General features: G+C 44.8%; 1 protein-coding gene across 11 annotated transcripts in view; it reads right to left on the reverse strand.

Annotated features, from left to right (window-relative positions):
* Positions 1 to 20609, reverse strand: part of tns1b (tensin 1b) — a 164239-nt gene that overhangs the window by 101310 nt on the left and 42320 nt on the right. The window contains exon 1 of one of the 11 annotated variants that reach the window (XM_077002486.1): positions 13913 to 14268. The exons of the other annotated variants lie outside the window; for them this stretch is intronic. Coding sequence (XP_076858601.1) covers positions 13913 to 13996 — 84 coding nt within the window. The 5' untranslated portion in view covers positions 13997 to 14268. Of the gene's footprint in view, positions 1 to 13912; positions 14269 to 20609 lie in introns of those variants that run through there. 11 annotated transcript variants of the gene reach the window in all.

Below are 20609 nucleotides of genomic sequence, written 5' to 3' on the forward strand. Positions count from 1 at the left end.
CTTCTCTTGCTCATTCTATCTCTCTCGCTCTCTCTCTCTCTCTCTCTCTCTCTCTCTCTCTCTCTCTCTCTCTCTCTCTCTCTCTCTCTCTCTCTCTCTCTCTCTCTCTCTTTCTCTCACTAATAGGGAGGAAGCCCCCACATGAAGTTTCTGAAATGAGATCTATGGCTGTGAGCCCAGAGGTGGGGGGTCAGCACACCCCAGGGAAGGAGAGGGCTATTAGAGGACACTCAGGGGTGATAATCACTTGATTTGGGAGAGGAGTGAATAGAACGATGTTAGAGAATGAAAATGTAAGAACAATTCAGGCACACCAGCTAGCGCTTTTCAAACATGTGAAGAAAAAAAAACAATTCTATTATGCTTTTAACACTTCAAATGAAATTAATCAAATATTTTCAAAGTTCAGAAATTCTCTTTGCAATTCAGAAATAAAGAATACAACTTTTGAGAGATTAAAAATTAATGTAGTAGTACAAAAAAGAGGCAGAAATAGTTTTATTTATAGCAATTTGTGTGTGTGTGTGTGTGTGTGTGACTCTATGCTATTATGCTATTTGTTTTGATATGGATCTTCCTCAGTGCTCCCTGAGGTTGCATTAGGAAGTTGCCCTCCACCAGCCACTGTAGGTGAGATTCATATCCTCTCTATTGAGCCTGCCATGAACAATAACCATCCTTGAAAAAAGACAAGGCTACAGCACACTACAGACATGCTACAGACACGCTACAGACACACTACAGACATGCTACAGATGTGCTACAGCACACTACAGACACATGAAATTGCTCGTGCTCAGATACAGGCAAACCAAACCCGTACAGTTTTTACAAGCAACCACTTCCCCCTCTAAACCCAGGCAGTGCCCTGGCACCTTCTGCTCCTGAGAAAGGCACTTAACCCCCATCAAATGTCCACAATTCATTCTGCATTTCACACAAAAGCCAACATGAGGTCTAAAGGGAAGAGTGCACCCTCCATCTGAATCTAATTAGCTGCTATCTGGCCCAATCCAAACAGGCTCGTCGTTGCCTAAACATTTAGATTAGTGGCACTCAGGAAGGGAAGACCAGACTGAAGATTTATTATGATATATGACTTAATGAGACGACTGCACTCTGTGGACCACCTACTGCCCGCGGCTACAAGATTCCCATGATCTCACTCCACATCTCCAACCCTAAAGCCTAAAGCACCAGCCCTGGTCCATATCTCCACGGCGTCTTCATCACCTCACTCCATAGACCTGGCCACCCTGTAGATCGCACACTCCACCCCCATCACAGCCCATTCCCATCCTGGTACTCCCAGTACTCCCAGTACTCCCAGTACCAGCTAATCTGAGTGAAACGTATTTTACACGTAGCAGGTGATCCCATCCCAACAGAGAAAAGACATGGTTAGGTACGAGACACACATCGCCCTCAATGATCAGACATCTGCCACAGCTGCGCATCTCCTCCAGGACGTTTTTAATCACCTCCAGACTTTCACAACTGATTTTTAGATTGGAACTGTGTGCAGATATAGACGCAACTGTATACAGTCTGCAGTCTATATTTGCACCATATCTGTTCAAGCTTTTCATCAAGGCCATAGAAGGCCATAAGAAGGCTAGGCTGATGACAAACAGCTGTAGTTATATCGCTATATTAATAAACTGCAAACAGCTGGAGCTACTATAACTTCTGAATATCCAAATATTCATTTAAGATATGGGCGTTTACCTGCTTGTTCATCGTATTCGGACATAAGCTTACGTTAACATGTTGAATAATTAGGGTTCACACACACATAGTGTGGGAACCCTATTGTAATTGTTAGAATTTTTAGGGTTCACACACACATAGTGTGGGAACCCTATTGTAATTGCTGGTATTTTTCTTATTTTTCTTATTCTTTTGCCCATTTTTTGACATAAAATGCATCGTGCAGCCTAGACCGTAATGCCTAGAAAACCCAATCTTGGCAAAAAGGTTCAGTTACCTCCAAGGACCAGATTCCCATACAGGGACCCCAAATTGGCCTGATGGTGGCGCTATAGCAGACCATATTGACTTTTTGTCCATATCTCCTACACCGTAGGTCCTAGAACCAAAATTCCAGTTCCTATGCATTCCTTGACTAAATTCAATAGGACAATTAATATACAACCATTAAGCTCCGCCCACTTAGATTTCGAGTTAATTTGCATAATGTGCAAAATCACACACATCTTTGAGCGCGAACTAGTCCCTGGATTTTTCACATACGTGCACATATGTGGTATCAAAACGTTCAGAAGAGTCTGAACTTTAAAATGTATCCAATAAAAATGCTAATTTCTTCACTACCTAGTCAGTATAAGCCAATCAAATGAGGGGGCGTAAATTCAATAGTAAATTTTGCACATATGGAACTCTAACTTAAGAAAACTTGCATGTAATGAGATGGCACTTCACAGACAGCTTCCGTGTGAGGGTCTGGGGCAGCTCGCAGTGGTTGCCATACCTCACCTGCTAGGGGGCGCTATAACATGCAAAAATTTGCCCCATGCACTCAGATTGGCCGATCCACATGAAACTTGACAGACATCATCTATGGGCCTCTGGAAACCAGGTCCTAAAGCAGACATGCCATACTTCCAAAATGGCTGACGTAATCGGCCAATCAGTGATCGGCACGCGTTTGACAGGCTTACCATTGGTCGATCTGCACGAAACCTCTTGGGTGTGGACAAGTGCACGCCCCCTATGACATAATCCAGCCGGGTGTCGATTGGCCACTGGGGGGCGCTATTGCAAAAAAAGCAAGTGTATCCCCTACATAATTCCACTTGGGAACATGCAATTGGACTCTTTTGATTCCTTGCAGTAGTGCGAACAACTTTCCCATTACATGTCCTATTAAAAAATGCACAGTTTATTTACAGTTAATAATAGTTTGAAATCATCATTTTTCATACTCCTCCTAGGATTTTCATACTATCATGTCAAGCAAAGTCTTATAATACTCTACAGAGTGTGAAATCAAAAAACAATCCAAAGATTTTGAATTTGAGGACACTTATACCTGCTAAATATTTTTTTAATGGACAGCATCGATACATATAATATTCATATTCTTAAAGCTCTTTCATATTTTACCCAATTCTGACCAAAATGCACAAGCCCATTCAGAATCCCATCCTGAACAAATTTGTCAAGTTTCATCTAAATCGGTTATCGTATGGCTCTACAGTGCAGTATTATATACAATGCATAAGAATGCATGTAAAGTCCCTCTGTCACCTTCTCCTTCTCACACTCACGCAAGCTGAAACACACACACTCAGTCTCTCTCACACTCTCACCCACATTCCCCCTCCCATCTCTGTGCCCTAAGTAAACATTGCTCTGGCTACCTAGATCTCTCTGTGTCTATTAACCAGGCACACACACATACAGGCACAAGCAGGCCTTCCTATAGCATTCACAATGACACTTCCCTAGCCATACCCACCCATATCTCAGTGACTAACACATGCTCATACAAACTGATATTTGGCTTCTTTTTTGTCTCTCTCTCTCACACAAACACACAGACACACACACCTTTATACCTATATGTATGTATAGTTTCTATGTATACTTATGTATGTATGTATTAGTATATGTTGTCATAGTTTCAGTACATACACTACCACACACACACACACACACACACTTCTACCTAAATGTATGTATAGTTTGTATGCATATCTGTCCAGTCATAACAGTCATGTCAGTCCAGTCATGTCAGTCATTTCAGTCCAGTCATATCAGTCATGTCAGTCCAGTCATGTCAGACATAAGTCATGTCAGTCATATCAGTCATGTCATTATAGTCATGCCAGTCATGTCACTCATTCCAGTTATGTCAGTCATATCAGTCATATTACTTTTGTTCATCATGCCAGTGATGTCATTTCAGTCATATCAGTTATGTCAGTCATGCCAGTCATGTCAGTCATGTAATGCCAGGCTTTGCAGACTACATTCATACTTTGAATACACGGGCAGTCATGTTAGGCGTGCAAGGTGTGCAAGGAGTGAATTAACAAAGCATAGTCTCTGGCACCCTCAATCTCTCTCTGTCTGTAATATACAGGCCCAATCATGTATAGACACAATATAGGCCTTCCTATATTGTTCACATAGATGCAGCCCTAGCCAGATGTGCTATTTCTGTGTCTCCCTTTCTGACACACGCAGATGTCATCACACACTATCTGTAGAGCACACACTGGCCAAACCCAAACAGCTTCTTTTCACTTTTAGGTCTAAAGGACCTTTTGGGCTTCCTTTTGCCTATTGAGGCCAAAATATGCCTATTTGTGTGTGAACCCGCCAATCGCCGCTTGCGGCTATATTTCTTTCTTATTATTCTTTGTCCCATTTTTTGACCTAAAACGTATTGTGCAGCCTAGACCGTAATGCCTAGAAACCCCAAACTTGGCAAAAAGGTTCAGTTAACTCCAAGGACCAGATTCCCATACAGGGACCCAAATTGGCCTGATGGTGGCGCTATAGCAGACCAAATTGACGTTTTGTCCATATCTCCTACACCGTAAGTCCTAGAACCAAAATTCCAGTTCCTATACATTCCTTGACTAAATTCAATAGGACAATTAATATACAACCATTAAGCTCCGCCCACTTAGATTTCGAGTTAATTTGCATAATGTGCAAAATCACACACATATTTGAGCGCGAACTAGTCCCTGGATTTTTCACATACATGCACATATGTGGTATCAAAACGTTCAGAAGAGTCTGAACTTTAAAATGTATCCAACAAAAATGCTAATTTCTTCACTACCTAGTCAGTATAAGCCAATCAAATGAGGGGGCGTAAATTCAATAGTAAATTTTGCGCATATGGAGCTCTAACTTAAGAAAACTTGCATGTAATGAGATGGCACTTCACAGACAGCTTCCCTGTGAGGGTCTGGGGCAGCTCGCAGAGGTTGCCATACCTCACCTGCTAGGGGGCGCTATAACATGCAAAAATTTGCCCCATGCACTCAGATTGGCCGATCCACATGAAACTTGACAGACATCATCTATGGGCTTCTGGAAACCAGGTCCTAAAGCAGACATGCCATACTTCCAAAATGGCTGACGTAATCGGCCAATCAGTGATCGGCACGCGTTTGACAGGCTTACAATTTGTCGATCTGCACGAAACCTCTTGGGTGTGGACAAGTGCACGCCCCCTATGACATAATCCAGCCGGGTGTCGATTGGCCACTGGGGGGCGCTATTGCAAAAAAAGCAAGTGTATCCCCTACATAATTCCACTTGGGAACATGCAATTGGACTCTTTTGATTCCTTGCAGTAGTGCGAACAACTTTCCCATTACATGTCCTATTAAAAAATGCACAGTTTATTTACAGTTAATAATAGTTTGAAATCATCACTTTTCATACTCCTCCTAGGATTTTCATACTATCATGTCAAGCAAAGTCTTATAATACTCTACAGAGTGTGAAATCAAAAAACAATCCAAAGATTTTGGATTTGAGGACACTTATACCTGCTAAATATTTTTTTTATGGACAGCATCGATACATATAATATTCATATTCTTAAAGCTCTTTCATATTTTACCCAATTCTGACCAAAATGCACAAGCCCATTCAGAATCCCATCCTGAACAAATTTGTCAAGTTTAATCTAAATCGGTTATCGTATGGCTCTACAGTGCAGTATTATATACAATGCATAAGAATGCATGTAAAGTCCCTCTGTCACCTTCTCCTTCTCACACGCACGCAGCCTGAAACTCACACTCTCAGTCTCTCTCACACTCTCACCCACATTCCCCCTCCCATCTCTGTGCCCTAAGTAAACATTGCTCTGGCTACCTAGATCTCTCTGTGTCTATGAACCAGGCACACACACATACAGGCGCAAGCAGGCCTTCCTATAGCATTCACAATGACACTTCCCTAGCCATACCCACCCATATCTCAGTGACTAACACATGCTCATACAAACTGATATTTGGCTTCTTTTTTGTCTCTCTCTCTCACACAAACACACAGACACACACACCTTTATACCTATATGTATGTATAGTTTCTATGTATATTTATGTATGTATGTATTAGTATATGTTGTCATAGTTTGAATACATATACTACCACACACACACACACACACACACACACACACACACACACACACACACACACACTTCTACCTAAATGTATGTATAGTTTGTATGCATATCTATAGTATATGTATAGTATATGTCAGTCATACCAGTGATGTCAGTCATATCAGACATGCCAGTCCAGTCATGTCAGTTATATCAGTCATGTTCTGCCAGTCATGTAAGTCATGTCATGCCAATCATTTCAGTCCAGTCATATCAGTCCTATCAGTCATGTCAGTCAAATCTTCAAATCATTAGTCATGCCAGTTATGTCAGTCATATCAGTCATGTTAATTTTGTTCGTCATGCCAGAGATGTCATTCCAGTCATGCCAGTCATATCAGTTATGTCAGTAATGCCAGTCATGTCAGTCATGCCAGGCTTTGCAGACTACATTCATACTTTGAATACACAGGCAGTCATGTTAGGCGTGCTACGTGTGCAAGGAGTGAAATAACAAAGCATAGTCTCTGGCTCCCTCAATCTCTCTCTGTCAGTAATATAGAGGCCCAATCATGTATAGACAAGTGCAGGCCTTCCTATACTGTTCACATAGATGCAGCTCTAGCCAGATGTGCTATTTTTGTGTCTCCCTTTCTGACACACGCAGATGTCATCACACTCTACATCTGTAGAGCACACACTGGCCAAACCCAAACAGCTTTTTTTTCACTTTTAGGTCTAAAGGACCTTTTGGGCTTCCTTTTGCCTATTGAGGCCAAAATGCCTATTGGTGTGTGAACCCGCCAATCGCCGCTTGCGGCTATATTACTTTATATCTATTGCAATGATGAAGCATGGTGTGTGTCCACAGTCCTGATTCGGAAGTGATTTATATTTTTGAAAGCCTCAAGCCAACTGCGTGGAAATAAATCGTGTGTAAATCACTTTGGGATCGTCTCTAGGCTTTTTTCAGAACTGCACACTTTTTTTTGTGCAGCACCTGCTTTGAGCCCATTGGACTTGCATGTTCCACATAGTTTTTTTTTTTATGTATACAGTTCCGTCAGTAAGCAGTGCAACCACGGACCACTAGTGGCACACCGCAGAGACCTTGCACACTTCATGCCAGAACTACCAGCAGTCCAGGGGAAGGGCGCTCGCCACCACACTGCCGACCGCGTGCCGCTCGGTCCATCATTCCCACATTGGGGCAGCAGGCCGGGTGTAAATCCTCCCTCCGGCACCAAGCCAAGGGAGGGGAGGAACAACTCGTCCACTGTATCCTGCAGGACTCGAGCATGGGCGACCCACACTGCCCCCCCCTCCCCCCCGAGCATGGCCGTCCGTGACGAGATTAAGGGCCAGAGCTATTCTCTAGATCAGAGACTTGTGCAGTGAAATGTCATGAAGACTTTTGACTGCTAGGCCAAAGATTTGTTATGATACATTTGTTTATGAGGAGTCAGCTCTTCATGGATCTCCGCCATGTCACGTGTCAGCAGAGAAATTGAGTTTAATCCCCAGCAAAAAAAGAGAGTAGGTCTATTCTCCAGACAGATTACCTCATCCCATGTAAGAAGAGCGTCTAACCATAAGTGTAATTAAGTGCCTGTAATTGGACAGTGTTAGTCCAATTTTTCTCCAAACTTTTAACCTTAAATCATAAAGCATTAAATGAATTAAATAACATTAACTCTGGTTTAAATTAAGGTGGACACTTAAATCACAAACATTTTATTACATATTATAAAACATATTATTATTAGTTTAGAATTTGTTAGAATTGTTAGAATTTCCTACAAGGAGAATCTGTAGATAGACACTGAGGCATAAAACTACATTTCATCCTTTTATCACTATTAGACGCTCTTGAGACCTCTAGATTGCACTCATATTAATGTCTTACTCTGCAAATTCTATATTTGCCTTTGAACAGAGTGTACAGCAGATATCTAGCTGATCATTGCCACAACACCTTTTGTGACTGCTTCTCTTTCATAAGAAATATATCACACGCATCACTATTCCGCTGAGACAGCTTGCCGATTCCTTCTGTAATAAAGTGTGCTTTCGTCTGAGTACGATTGACTCCGTGTTTTTTTGCACCCCAGGAGCCCGAAGGAAGGACAGCCAGGCGAGTGATGTGTGAAGGTGGGACCATAGGGCCACTGTTTCTCTGAAAACACAGCATAGTGAGGAAGAGGTTAATCAGATATAGAGTAATACTTCACAGAGCCATGGGTGTATGGTGGGGGGAGACGCTCTGTTGAGTCTGTTGTTCTGGTTCAGCACAACCACTTAATAACGGATAGATGGGATGGATAGATGTATCTGGCATCTTCCCTGGGCAGTGTGAAGAACGTAACGTGACCTCTCCATCAACCAGACCCACGAGGAACAGTCACCTGCTTTTAATTTTGTAAAAAAAAGGGCTTCCCAGAGACTGCATTTTAGCCAGGTCTCTCTCTCCCTCACATCCCACACGTATCCACAGTACAGTTTACTTCAGAGACAGCAGATCCCCAGGAAGAATTACTCAGTCACCAAACAGTTGGCAGGAGGAAACCCGGCCTGCCCCCTCTGTCTGCTGCCTGAGCGCTGTAGACGCCTGTGAAGTGACTCCACATCAGCACGAGGGCTTAGTGTTCGTCAAGCAAGAGAGAAAGAAAGACAGAAAAAGCTGTGATGCTACTAAACGTGGTTAACACTGCCAGACCAAAAAACCTGATCGACCAACCACTATATAATATGAATCTGCTTTTCATCTGTTGATTACTGACCTTTTGTGCTCACATGGCTACACAGCAAATTTTACAGCGTGAAAGTGTTGATTTTTAAAAAAAGTGTTAAAAGTATTGATTACAATGTGTTTTACACCCTGTGCGTTAATCACACTTAGAGTTCAGTGTTTTATGAGCGTGTAAAACACCAACACTTGGAGAGTGTTAAAAATCAAGTCAGCATTGGAAGTTGCAGATTGAATTTATGGTCTGATTCTGGCCAGATTACTCCTACTGAGTAGGGAAATTAGTCTACATACAGATTACATATCAAATCTAAAATAATACATATGTAAAATATATTTAAAAAGTGTAATTATAAGTTTTACCTTTCATGATTTATAATACTGATAACAATACAAATGCTGGGTTTATGTATGCCAGTGCTCTAATGAGCATATCCATTACTTACATACTGTAAAACATCTGTTATTTATGTCATTTTTGTACCCTTCTTGACTTAATTTTCGTGTTATATTTAGCTCTGTATTTATTTAGCTGCATAAAGTTATCCATTTAATTTAGGTGTTGTAACTGTACAGTGAAATATGAAATTATAGAGATCAAACTAACCAGCAGTATTCTTCCTTAAAAAGAAGAAAAGAACAAAAATAAATAGTTCAATATTCAGAATACAACAGGTGAACTAACGCTAGAGCCTTTCTTCAGACTACGCAAATATAAATGGTGTCAGGCTGGTAAAATGATTTAATGTCACACACATCTAGACTGCAATCTAGACTGCAGTATAACGTCACACTTTGGAAAAGCCTCGGGGCAAAAGAAAATGCTCAGAAGACAAAATAGTTGTGATTCGATGGAGAAAGGACTTCCAAATGTATTACACTATATTGGTGGTATTTCATGGTGCATGCTTAATTTGGAAGAATTATGACTTAGGCCTTAACTTTAGCCATGTAAGGCAGTTAACTGAACTTGAGACACACATAGTACCTCTGCACACCTCTGAGTCTTGGCTAAAGTTCTTGGCTTGTGTATTTCAGAGTAAACAAACAGCATAATATGCAATGCAGGAAAACGAATCGGTCACTGTAAAATGATTAGAGTCTATTAAAGGTTCCCGAGTCCTCTCTGCATGTCTGCTGCTTTCAGAATGACCGGTACGAGTACAAGGTCTTGAAATCTGAATAAAGAAACATGTCACGAGTAGCAGTTCCCTCTGCCTTAGGCTTGGGGACATGGACAAGAAACCAGGAAACAGCTTGCAGGACCTATTCCTCAATGTCGGGTGAGACCCTCAGGATATGGGGGTTTAATGGAAGGCAGCTCCTGACAAGGCTTGGTCATCGTCAGGACCTCTGTGTTCCCTGTGAGGTCAACCAACCGTCACTGGAACCAAAGGACCACACACCATCCATTTATCACAAAAAAGAATGAAACATCCCAACGTGCCTGAGATGGCAAATCTGAAATAACTGAGCGTGTTCAAATAGACTCCGCCTTCCACACCAAAATGGCATTCTGTTACTGAGGCAAATGTATTGGCCTACAAGCCTGAGCAGCTGTGTTTCATAAGGAGAAGGAAATTAAGATGAGAACGAGCATCGTTCGTAACTTATCGGTGCTGGTCAGAAAAGCTGGAGCATCACGGCGCACTAAAGCATTGCAGGACTCCAGCTGTAATGCTTATAGGAGCGCAAGGCCTTGTTAAAGCAGCAGGGGGCGTACCAGCCTGAGTGTTGTGGTCAACGCTTCTTATTGCAGAAAGAAGTCACTGGTTCTGATGGAGGAAAATAATGACTGAAATGCATCTAAAAATGTCTGAGACAAAGAAACATTACACCACAGGAAAAGGATCAGCGCCATACAAAATGAAATCTCACAATAATGCAGATTTCATGCAAAGCCACAGGTATTAGAATACATCTCTTATTGCAGATCTGTACCGTGGGCCGTATCAGAGAGACCCTGGAGAACAAAGACAGCTCTTACAAGGGGGCCTCTCTCTCAAAACCTCACAGGAGGTCCAACTTAGGGGTCTGGGTGTCCCTCTCATTCTCAAACATAATTACAAACATGTTTCAGCACCTCATTCGTTCTCTGAGTAAGCACAGAGGTAGGCAGAGTGCCTGGTCATCTTTCTCGCAAATTCCCCAACCACCTGGGACCCAGGCTAAACGCCCATCATTGGTGCAGTCTCCCCAGAGAGCGGCCATGTGTCTGTTTATCTAAAAACAGCTCAGTTCTGGAATCGCAAAGCACGTGCATGGCTGATCTGGTTCGCAGGCAGACGAGTCCCCGTCTGCAGACTCTGCTCCTACTTAAACAAGAGCAGGAAATGCATAGCACATGTGAGAATCAAAGGTTTTTTGGTTCTATAAACAATAGGGTAGAAATTTAGGAAGCGACTTGTGACAGCAGTCCATTCACACAGGTAACTGTATAGTTTTATTTATTTGAAGTACGTGGTTTAGAGCACAACAGACTTTATTCCCATGAATTCCATTCTGAACTCACATCAAGAAGCGCCCCCAGCAAAGAGAAAACAAACCAGCAGTGAAGAAGAATCATCTTCAGTTCAGCAATGATGAAAACCATATGATGCACATTCAAGCCTCCTCTTCCTCCATCCTGCTGGATTCGCTGCCAAGATTCTAATGAACATCTGATGACTGACAGGAACTGCTTAGGAGAAGCATCAGTTGAAGCATCTCATAGCCTCTGAAGCACCCCCGATCTTCAGCCAACAAACATGAGTCTGCTGGCTTCACGGGAGACAGCAAGACCGTTCACTTGTCTTACAACCGATGAGACGCACTGAAAAATGTTTCCATTCCCAGACGTTCGGATAAAGACCCGCGGGATAACAGCGGAACCGCGGAACGAAGGGAGTCAATGCGTGCAGCCCCAGAGCACAAACCCACGGTGCATTACATAAAGATTCAATAAGGACACGGACGCGGTTTAAGAGCCAGACGCATAAGGAGGACAAGGTGGTGAGAAACGCTGGCCCAGCAGAGAGAGGAAGATTAGGAGAGGAAGAGGGGGAAGGAGGTGAGGGGGTTAGGGGTAAAATACGAAGGAGCCCAGAAAGCATGCGGAGGAGAAGCCCGAACAGGAGACGGGTCGGGACGCGAAACATTCCAGAGCACGGGGCTGGGGGATGGCGGAGGGCAGGAGAGCATGCAGAGGGCAACACCTCAGGACAGGGGCAGGAGAGGGGCAGGAGAGGGGATTACCCGATAAACACCCAATCCGGGTAAAGCATCCTTTTATGTTGCCAGAGAGGAGGTGAAGCCTCCTCAAGACGGTTACACTTGTTGCAGAGCAAACTGATGTAACAGCTAACATACATGTGCAAACATATGCACGCAGATGCCAAAGATGGGCACAGAAGATACAACAGCTGGCACACAGAAGTACATTCACAACAATGAACACAGGCACGAATCGCCTAACAAATCAATTCAATCTAAATATATTGCATGCAAAATCTAAAAGGCAGAAGTTGTAATTAGGAGTGTGACAGAATCTCCGGCCTCATGCAGTCTTGCTGTCTAAGGGTTTCAGGGCTGAAGAATGAGCATGAGCACTCCAAACTGAAGTCCCAGGAAAACAATAAGAGTGATGAAAAATGCAAAGCCCCTGGGGGCCCAAAGCCCCACAGCGCAACCCTTCCACGTGGCCCGGACACCAGTGTCCCGGGCTGCGGCCCAAAACCAGAAGGGGTAACACTGTGATGACCTCAATCCCACATGTTGGCTCTAGATTGATTCAGCATGGGTTAATGGACATCGATCAACCCATTAAGCTCTTTCACCTCTTTACCAACTTGGGGATTTAGCAGTGGGTCAATATTTGCTTTGGCTGAGAGGCAATAAGCCTATCTGTAAGTAACACCACATCTCTGAGGTCTCCATAGAAGAGCGATATTCCTCACTGGACCTTATACCCATGGGCCACAGCAGGACCTGATCCAGTCTGGGCTCTACAGTGTTGACCTTTCTTGACACACTTCTCCCCCCAACCAAATGCACCATCACCACCTTCTTCCTGCACCAGCATGTCCCTTTAACCTTCACCATGGTCCACCAGTACCGTCATGAAAGGCGGAATAACCGTAGTTTGACCGGTCCTGCCTTTTCTGTCCATACGCCTCAGATAGCTCATTTATAATTCAGAGTGTTTTGAGGAAGTGCATTCTCAGATTTGCCTTTATGTATTGGATGTCTCCAACCCTCTGCTTTTCAACTCTGTCACCTTCACGTCTATACTTTCAGTCTGCATCCTTTTGCTTCCTTCTCCCTCTTCCCTTCTCCCTCTTTGCCGTACAGGTAAGACGTCTTTCCCCACTACTGATGCCGTCTCTCCTCAACAGGCAATCGTGTCACACACTTGCCAAGTACTGACTTCAGCAGAGGGATTTCCTCCCAAACCCTGTCGGCGTATAAATCACGTCTGTTTCTTCATGGATGCCTGTTTTCTACATCACCTCTGTTCTATATGATTCTACATCTGCAGAAACGGTTCCCCTCATCCCTCAGTCTTCCTGGCAGGCAGGTTTCCACACTGCCAGGGGCTTCAGGTGTTTAGGAGTGCTTAACCGCCTTAACCACAGCCCCAAAGGCAGGCTCAGAAAGCTAAGCTTCCTTGTCCAGTTAAGCAACACGTCAGGCCTTAGATGGACCATCATCAAAAGGACACTAATTAAAATGACAAGGGTCAGGGGTGATTGTCCCTATCAGCCTGAAGCAAATGACCAGACCCAGAGCAAAGAAGGAGAGAGAGAGAGAGAGAGAGAGCGCAAGTACAGGAAGTTATAAGAATGATGGATAGAGTCAAAAAGTGAAATAAGAGAGAAATAATCTTGCATAACTACTAAATATGCTCATTAAGCTCAATCAGCGCTGAGCACCAACATCCATGGCGCCATAAGTTACTAACTACTAACCAAAAGAGCACTCCATTCACAGAAGTGCTGCCCTGTCTCCCAAAGCCTCATCCCTTGGGGTGTCTACTGCAGTTATTACAGCCCCCCCTCCCAAGGCAGACCACGGACTGGCTTACCCAGAACATGCAGGACAGGCAGACCCAGGTGCGCGCTTGGCCGGCCAGCATCGCGGGCAGGCTGAGGGACACGGAAGGCATCATGAAATCGCACTGACAGTTCTGGACCTGGAGCAGAATTCCACACCGCTCTGCTGTGGACCTGGCCTAGTATTCCCGACTATTCCACAGAACTGGTCCGCGGTGCCGAATTCCAGAGCTGTCCACGCACTACTGCCCCGCTGCTCCACAAATCCATGACACGCTGAGGAGAGCTCAGACCAACTGGCGTAGACTCACTGAGTCTCTTCTTTCATTCCTCTCTCTCTCTTATTCGATCTGAGACCGTTCCTTCTTCCCTCCCTCGTTCTCTCCCTCTCCGACTCTCTTCACTGAAACTCACAAAGCTTTTGGGGGTCATGCAACTCAGCTCCACAGGAGCAAAGGGGGAGGTGACTGCAAGGCCTTTATTTATCTCCATCTCTCCCCTCCCCATATTCCCTTCTTAGCCCCTCCTCCCTCCCTCTCTCAATCCCTCTTGCCCTCTCTCTCTCCCTCTCTCTCTCTCTCCATTCTTATTTTCATTCACTCCTTCTACCCCCTGCTTCCCTCCCTAGTCTCCTCATTCTAGCCTTTTCACTAAGCATGCTCACTCATGTTTGTGCTAATGTCACTTTAATTTTTCATTAACCTTCTCTCTCTCTCTCTCTCTCTCTCTCTCTCTCTCTCTCTCTCTCTCTCTCTCTCTCTCTCTCTCTCTCTCTCTCTCTCTCCCTCTCTCTCTCTCTCTCCATACCCGATCATCTCGTTCTCTCTCCCCCGCATGTCTCCCGTCAATCTCCCCCTAAAATATCTGCAAATGTTTTCTTCAGTCCTCCCTCCATACTTTCTGCCCCAGATATAAACTGTGTTGCAAACGTGCTCCTTATTTTTTTCTTCTTTTAACAAAGCAGCAGCACGCAGGCGAGAGGGACAGGACTGTAAAAGGAGAATGACTTCATTAGGCTGTTCATCCATCAACCTTAAATTGGGCAGCTGGAGAGAGAGCGTGTGTGTTCTCCCTCGGGTCACCCCCACCAGTCCCGTGGCATCTCCCCCGCCGCAGGCCGCCCCACCGTCCCGCACCACCCTGCTCTTTTTAATTCATTCGGCCCATTTAGGAAGCAGGATGACCTCTTAAGCAGCTAAGCTTGCATTCCCTGGTGACCCCCCCACCCCAACAAACCTGCCCAGACCAGCACCTACAAGTCACGGACCCCAGCTCAGTTAGGCACAGTTTCCGCTCCTCTAGATTTGTTTTGGTGACGTCTCGCATGGAGATTAACTAGATTAGAACTGTGTGCAACTATAATTAAGCAGCAATGGGAAGAGGTGGTAATCTTTGCCCCAGAATAACACGTGCATTTGCTAACATGACACATGTTCTCTGGCAGCGTTCGTGGACCACGTGCACATTAGCAAGTTCTCCCAGAACGAGTGATGATGTAGAACAGATGTCATGCCACCTCTGCATACGGACCACGCGGCTCTCCCCCATTCCCGACACGAGGCAGATAACATTAACAGCGCGACAGATAACAGCGGTCAGCCGATAACTCGATCCCAGCGTACGTGTCCGAGGCCGAGGCAGCAGTGAGGCGAGGCAGGCGAGGATTATGAGGCGGACGAGGATGACCCTTCGAATTTCGCCCGTTGGCAGAGGTGGCACAGGGCTGGTGGGTGGAGGCTCTCTGTTCCACCACCATACTGAATCCTTCTCAGAGAGCTGCCCACATGGCTGCTAAATATAGACGTGTGCACAGTGCTGCAGTTGCCCTTTCACTCGCAGCTATTTTGAGATGCAGAATTAGACAAACAGCGATACAATATGCGCGGGCCACCTGTAGAGGAGCGTGGAGTCGGAGGAGGACGGGATGATGGGGAGGAACCGTCCCCGCTGAAGCTGGATGTTGGGCCATCAGCAGGATGTCGTGCCATCAGCAGGACCATGCCATCAGCAAGGCGAGCGCGTACTTCAGGACGCACAACGCCACAGATCCAGAGTGTTTACCTCTCGAGTCACAGCACATGAAAGCCAAGGTGGAGTGGCCTCAAAACAATGCAGGGCCACCCCCGAGGCTTCTGGGAAACATCTCGTTTCATCTTCGAGCTGGAGCAAGCGGTGCGAAGCCAAACATCACGAGTGTGTGTGTGCGTGTGTGTGGGTGTGTGTGTGTCTGTGTGTGTGGGCCGCCGCAGCGCTGATGCTCCGTGGACTCTGTGGAATCAGGCCTCTTCCACCTCTCCACAGACCCACACACAAGAACACAATGAGCACTGAACAGATTCCTCTAGATAAACACCCATGGGCAGGGCTCAACAGAGGTTAAAGGTTTTGTGTGTGTGTGTGTGCATATGCTAGCACGTGCACTGAATCTAAAATCTCTTGAAGCAAGGAGGTCACACAGAGAAAAAGCACTCAGCCAATGCAGTCTCAGCTGAAGGCATGTTACACACTCTAAACTTCCACCATTACACCTGAGTGTGTGTGTGTGTGTGTGTGTGTGTGTGTATGTGTGGGGCATCCACACAGAACAAGTGAGCCATGTGAAAACCAAAATATTTTGGTCTTTTTCAGTCCATCAAATATTAATTTACAGAAGCTGCTTTTGTTTAAGAGAACGAGCTTTATCTAAAAGCTTTCAAGGACAAGCAAATTCAGTTAGACCTGGATAGCACAGGACGCTGGATAAAGAGAGGAACTGGATAAACTGGATGAACCTCTGTGGTAGCACCTAGTGGTCATTCTCCACACTTCAGTCCATCCAGTCCAACATCAGTTATGGCTGCAGACAGCAAATGTCATAAAAATCAATATCTTTGGTTTGACAGTGAATTTAAAACATGTCAGTGCAGCCTACATGTCAGGGTTTTTTCCTACAGGCAGTAGTAGGAATGAAAAACACTCTTTGTCAAAATTTTCACACAGATAAAAAAATATATTTAGCTATAGCAGCATAAAAAGTAGTCCTGCAATTCTGTATGGCTCCCTATAGGAAAAAGCACATTCACACTGTGAGAAACAGTACACAATTAATCTCTTATCTTCCAAGTGCAGCACGAATACTTCCATGCCTTTCTGAACCAAAACAGTTACATCTCACAAAACTGCCAGCACAGAGACAGCTTGTATCCCATAGAAACCGTAAAAAAAAATCCAAAATAACAACAACAACAACAAAAAGCACAGAGCGTCAGAAACCGAACTCTGGGCAAAGTGCCAACGGATAAGCAGGAGGAAAATGGGTGAGGGAAACAGCTGACCCACCGGGCCACCGGGCCACCAGCACAGACGCTGGAAAACCTGAGCAGTCTCTTCGTTTTATATGGGACTAATCAAACGCAGCATGGTCCTGCAGCAGTACGGGACTAATCAAACGCAGCATGGTCCTGCAGCAGTACGGGACTAATCAAACGCAGCATGGTCCTGCAGCAGTACGGGACTAATCAAACGTAGCAGTACGGGACTAATCAAACATAGCACGGTCCTGCAGTAGTACGGGACTAATCAAACATAGCACGGTCCTGCAGTAGTACGGGACTAATCAAACGCAGCATGGTCCTGCAGCAGTACGGGACTAATCAAACATAGCACGGGACTAATCAAACGCGTCACGGTCCTGCAGCAGTACGGGACTAATCAAACATAGCACAGTCCTGCAGTAGTACGGGACTAATCAAATGCGTCACGGTCCTGCAGTAGTACGGGACTAATCAAACGCGTCACGGTCCTGCAGCAGTACGGGACTAATCAAACGTAGCAATACGGGACTAATCAAACGCGTCACGGTCCTGCAGCAGTACGGGACTAATCAAACGCGTCACGGTCCTGCAGCAGTACGGAATCACTCTTCAACATTCATCTCCTGACAGAAACAGAACACATCTCGCATCCTCGCTACCATAGTGGAAACTGAGGTGTGACATAATCCAGCACAGGAGTTTAGGTCAAATGTCACTGTGTAAAAGGGCAGTTCCTGGATAACACAGTGTGATAGAAGACATGTTTGGAGACAAAACGTAAGGGAGAAAGGAAGAAAAGCTCAGAAACATAAAAAAGGACTGTGCATAAAGTCAGAGAAACCTACAGCTATCAATAGGACAAGACTGAGGTTTTGGTTTAGCTGCAGTTCACTTTCATAGTGAGGAGGCCGCTAAGCTGATTGTTTCCCGCACCACTAGCACATTTCCTGTTGTGCTCAGGCGGCCTCCTTCCAAGCCCACACACCCCCCTCTCCCCTCCTGTCACTCACACTCCCCGTAACTCATGCCAAACTTGTGCAAAACAAGGCAGACACACCCACCTTGACCAAAGCCTCGCATGTGTGAGCATGTACTTCTAAGTGGTCTCTTTGAAGACAGGAACAAAAGAGAGAGAGAGAGAGAGAGAGAGAGAGAGAGAGAGAGAGAGAGGGAGAGGGAGAGAGAGAGGGAGGGAGAATGATGAAGGGGGAAAAGGAGAGGGGGGACGAAGAGACCTACAGAGAGAAGGAAGGGAGAGAGAGAGAAAGAGAGAGGGAGCGGGGAAAAGGAACAGGCTTGCAAAAAGATTCCTCACACATTTCATACACAATAGGCCTATTCCTCTTATCTCTACAGACAACAGCAGTGAACAAACCAAGAGCAAAATTATGATCCATTCTCAAAGAACTTTCCACGGAGGATAGTTAGATAAAATATCTTAGAATCTCCCATTATCACCCAATTTATAATATCATGTAATTACCAGTACTCATAATAATAAATCTTCTGGTTTGTGATTTAGTTTGATATCTTTTGATATCCTTGGTATATTTTTGATATCTACAGCTTTGATATCTTTGATCAATATAGTTCAAATACTTTAACTGAAATATTTAGTTTGGGTGTATAAATAGTCTTTGGTGCACTTGTTATGAAATACAGGTTGTGAAATACAAAGCATTGCACTGTTGTAATCCAAAAGTACAATGCAGTGTGGTAAACCACTAGGAACCACAGGGGAATCTGAACTGTAGCTTCCCAGTCCTGTTCTTTTCACTGGCCAAGGCAATGACTGTGGCATTAGTTCAATGAGAAGGAAAATGATTTGTCCTACCCAATGAGAAGCACAACGGAGAGAAGCTATCAAAATGCCAATGGCCTGTGATTGATCGGAAGCTGAAGGAAGTGCTTCCTCAGATTATATTCTGACTGCAGTCATGCCGCATCTACAGAGAGGCTGGGACTTGCAGTTTTTAATTAGTGAAAGTGCAGCCTCTCTTTCACCCACTCTTTCTTTCTTTTCTCTCTCTCTCTCTCTCTCTATCTATCTTTCTGTCTCTCACTCTCGCTCACACACACATTCATTCCTCTCTCTCTCTCTCTCTCTCTCTGAAAATAAAAAAAAACCTTGAATATCATGTCAATTATGCATGCAACATTCAAATGAACCCACAGATTTAATTATTCAGACAACAACCGAATAACTAATTGTAATGGAAAACAACATTTTATAATTATCTGTAAATAAAAATAATTATAATTTCACCTAACATTCAAGTTTGGTGGCTGGAGGGCAAAGTGGTATTCCTTCAGTGTTTTCAGGGCTATTCAGGGATTAACCCTCCACACAATTTCATCATGTTCAAGAATAAATGGATTCTAAGTGCACATGATGAATGCCCCTCAATATGGAATACAAAAGACAAAAGGCTGTGTGGGGACTGCCTGTCCTGTGGGAACCGCCTCTCCCGTGGAGGACTGTCTCTCCCGTGGAGAACTGTCTCTCCCGTGGAGGACTGTCTCTCCCGTCCCTGGCCCTTATAATATCCTGGTCTGGTAATATCCTGATCAATTGTGTGAAGACTCATAAATATGTCCAATTTTCTTATCTTAATATGCATCTGCTGCACCTCCTTCACAGATGTACATCACCACTCACTGATGACGTACTGTGAAGCACAAAGTGTCACCACACACGCAAACATGACTTGGAACAAACTACATATCCACAAACACACATGCGTGTCTCAGAGCTCAACAAACTCCCATAAACCCCCACCACAAAGCAATTCCTGCTGCCACACAGAGCCGTACACGCATGGAGCAGCAGGAAACCCTTGCTGAAAGTGCCTCGTGGATTACAGGGTGAATTATTCACTGTGGCAAAGACAGGATCCCGAGCGGGAGAGGAAACCAACATAGATTTGTACAAACTGCGAAACCTCTCGAAAAATTAACATCAACGAGTGATGCTGATTGCAGCTGCAGCTGTTTGGCGGCAGCACGCCTGGTCACGGGGACCGTTCACATGTACTTCATAACGAATACCAATCTTACTACCTTACACAGAGCCTGTGCAGCCCTGCCAATCGGGCGCAGAGCCTGGCACAAGCAGAGGGCTCAGCAGAAGGCTTATGTGGGGACTGGCTCATTGCCCTGTTCACCAACCTCCACTCTTCCCCCGTTGGTCATACCATGATAAGCATATGGTTTATGGCTGGGAATGTGTGCACACAGAAAACCCAGGATTTGCACTAACTACAGTCCAGGGCAGTAGTGCCAAAGCAGGGATCCAATCCAAAGCAGCCCTGAAGATAAAGGATGATGGTGGACCATACAGATGAAGTGGAGGCACCGAGCTGAAACGGAGCCACAACGTGTCGGCCTAATCTCATTTCACCCCATCAATTATCTTATACAGAACTGCACTAGCTAA

This window comes from Brachyhypopomus gauderio, chromosome 4 (genome assembly GCF_052324685.1).
Source record: "Brachyhypopomus gauderio isolate BG-103 chromosome 4, BGAUD_0.2, whole genome shotgun sequence".
Lineage (NCBI taxonomy): Eukaryota > Metazoa > Chordata > Actinopteri > Gymnotiformes > Hypopomidae > Brachyhypopomus > Brachyhypopomus gauderio.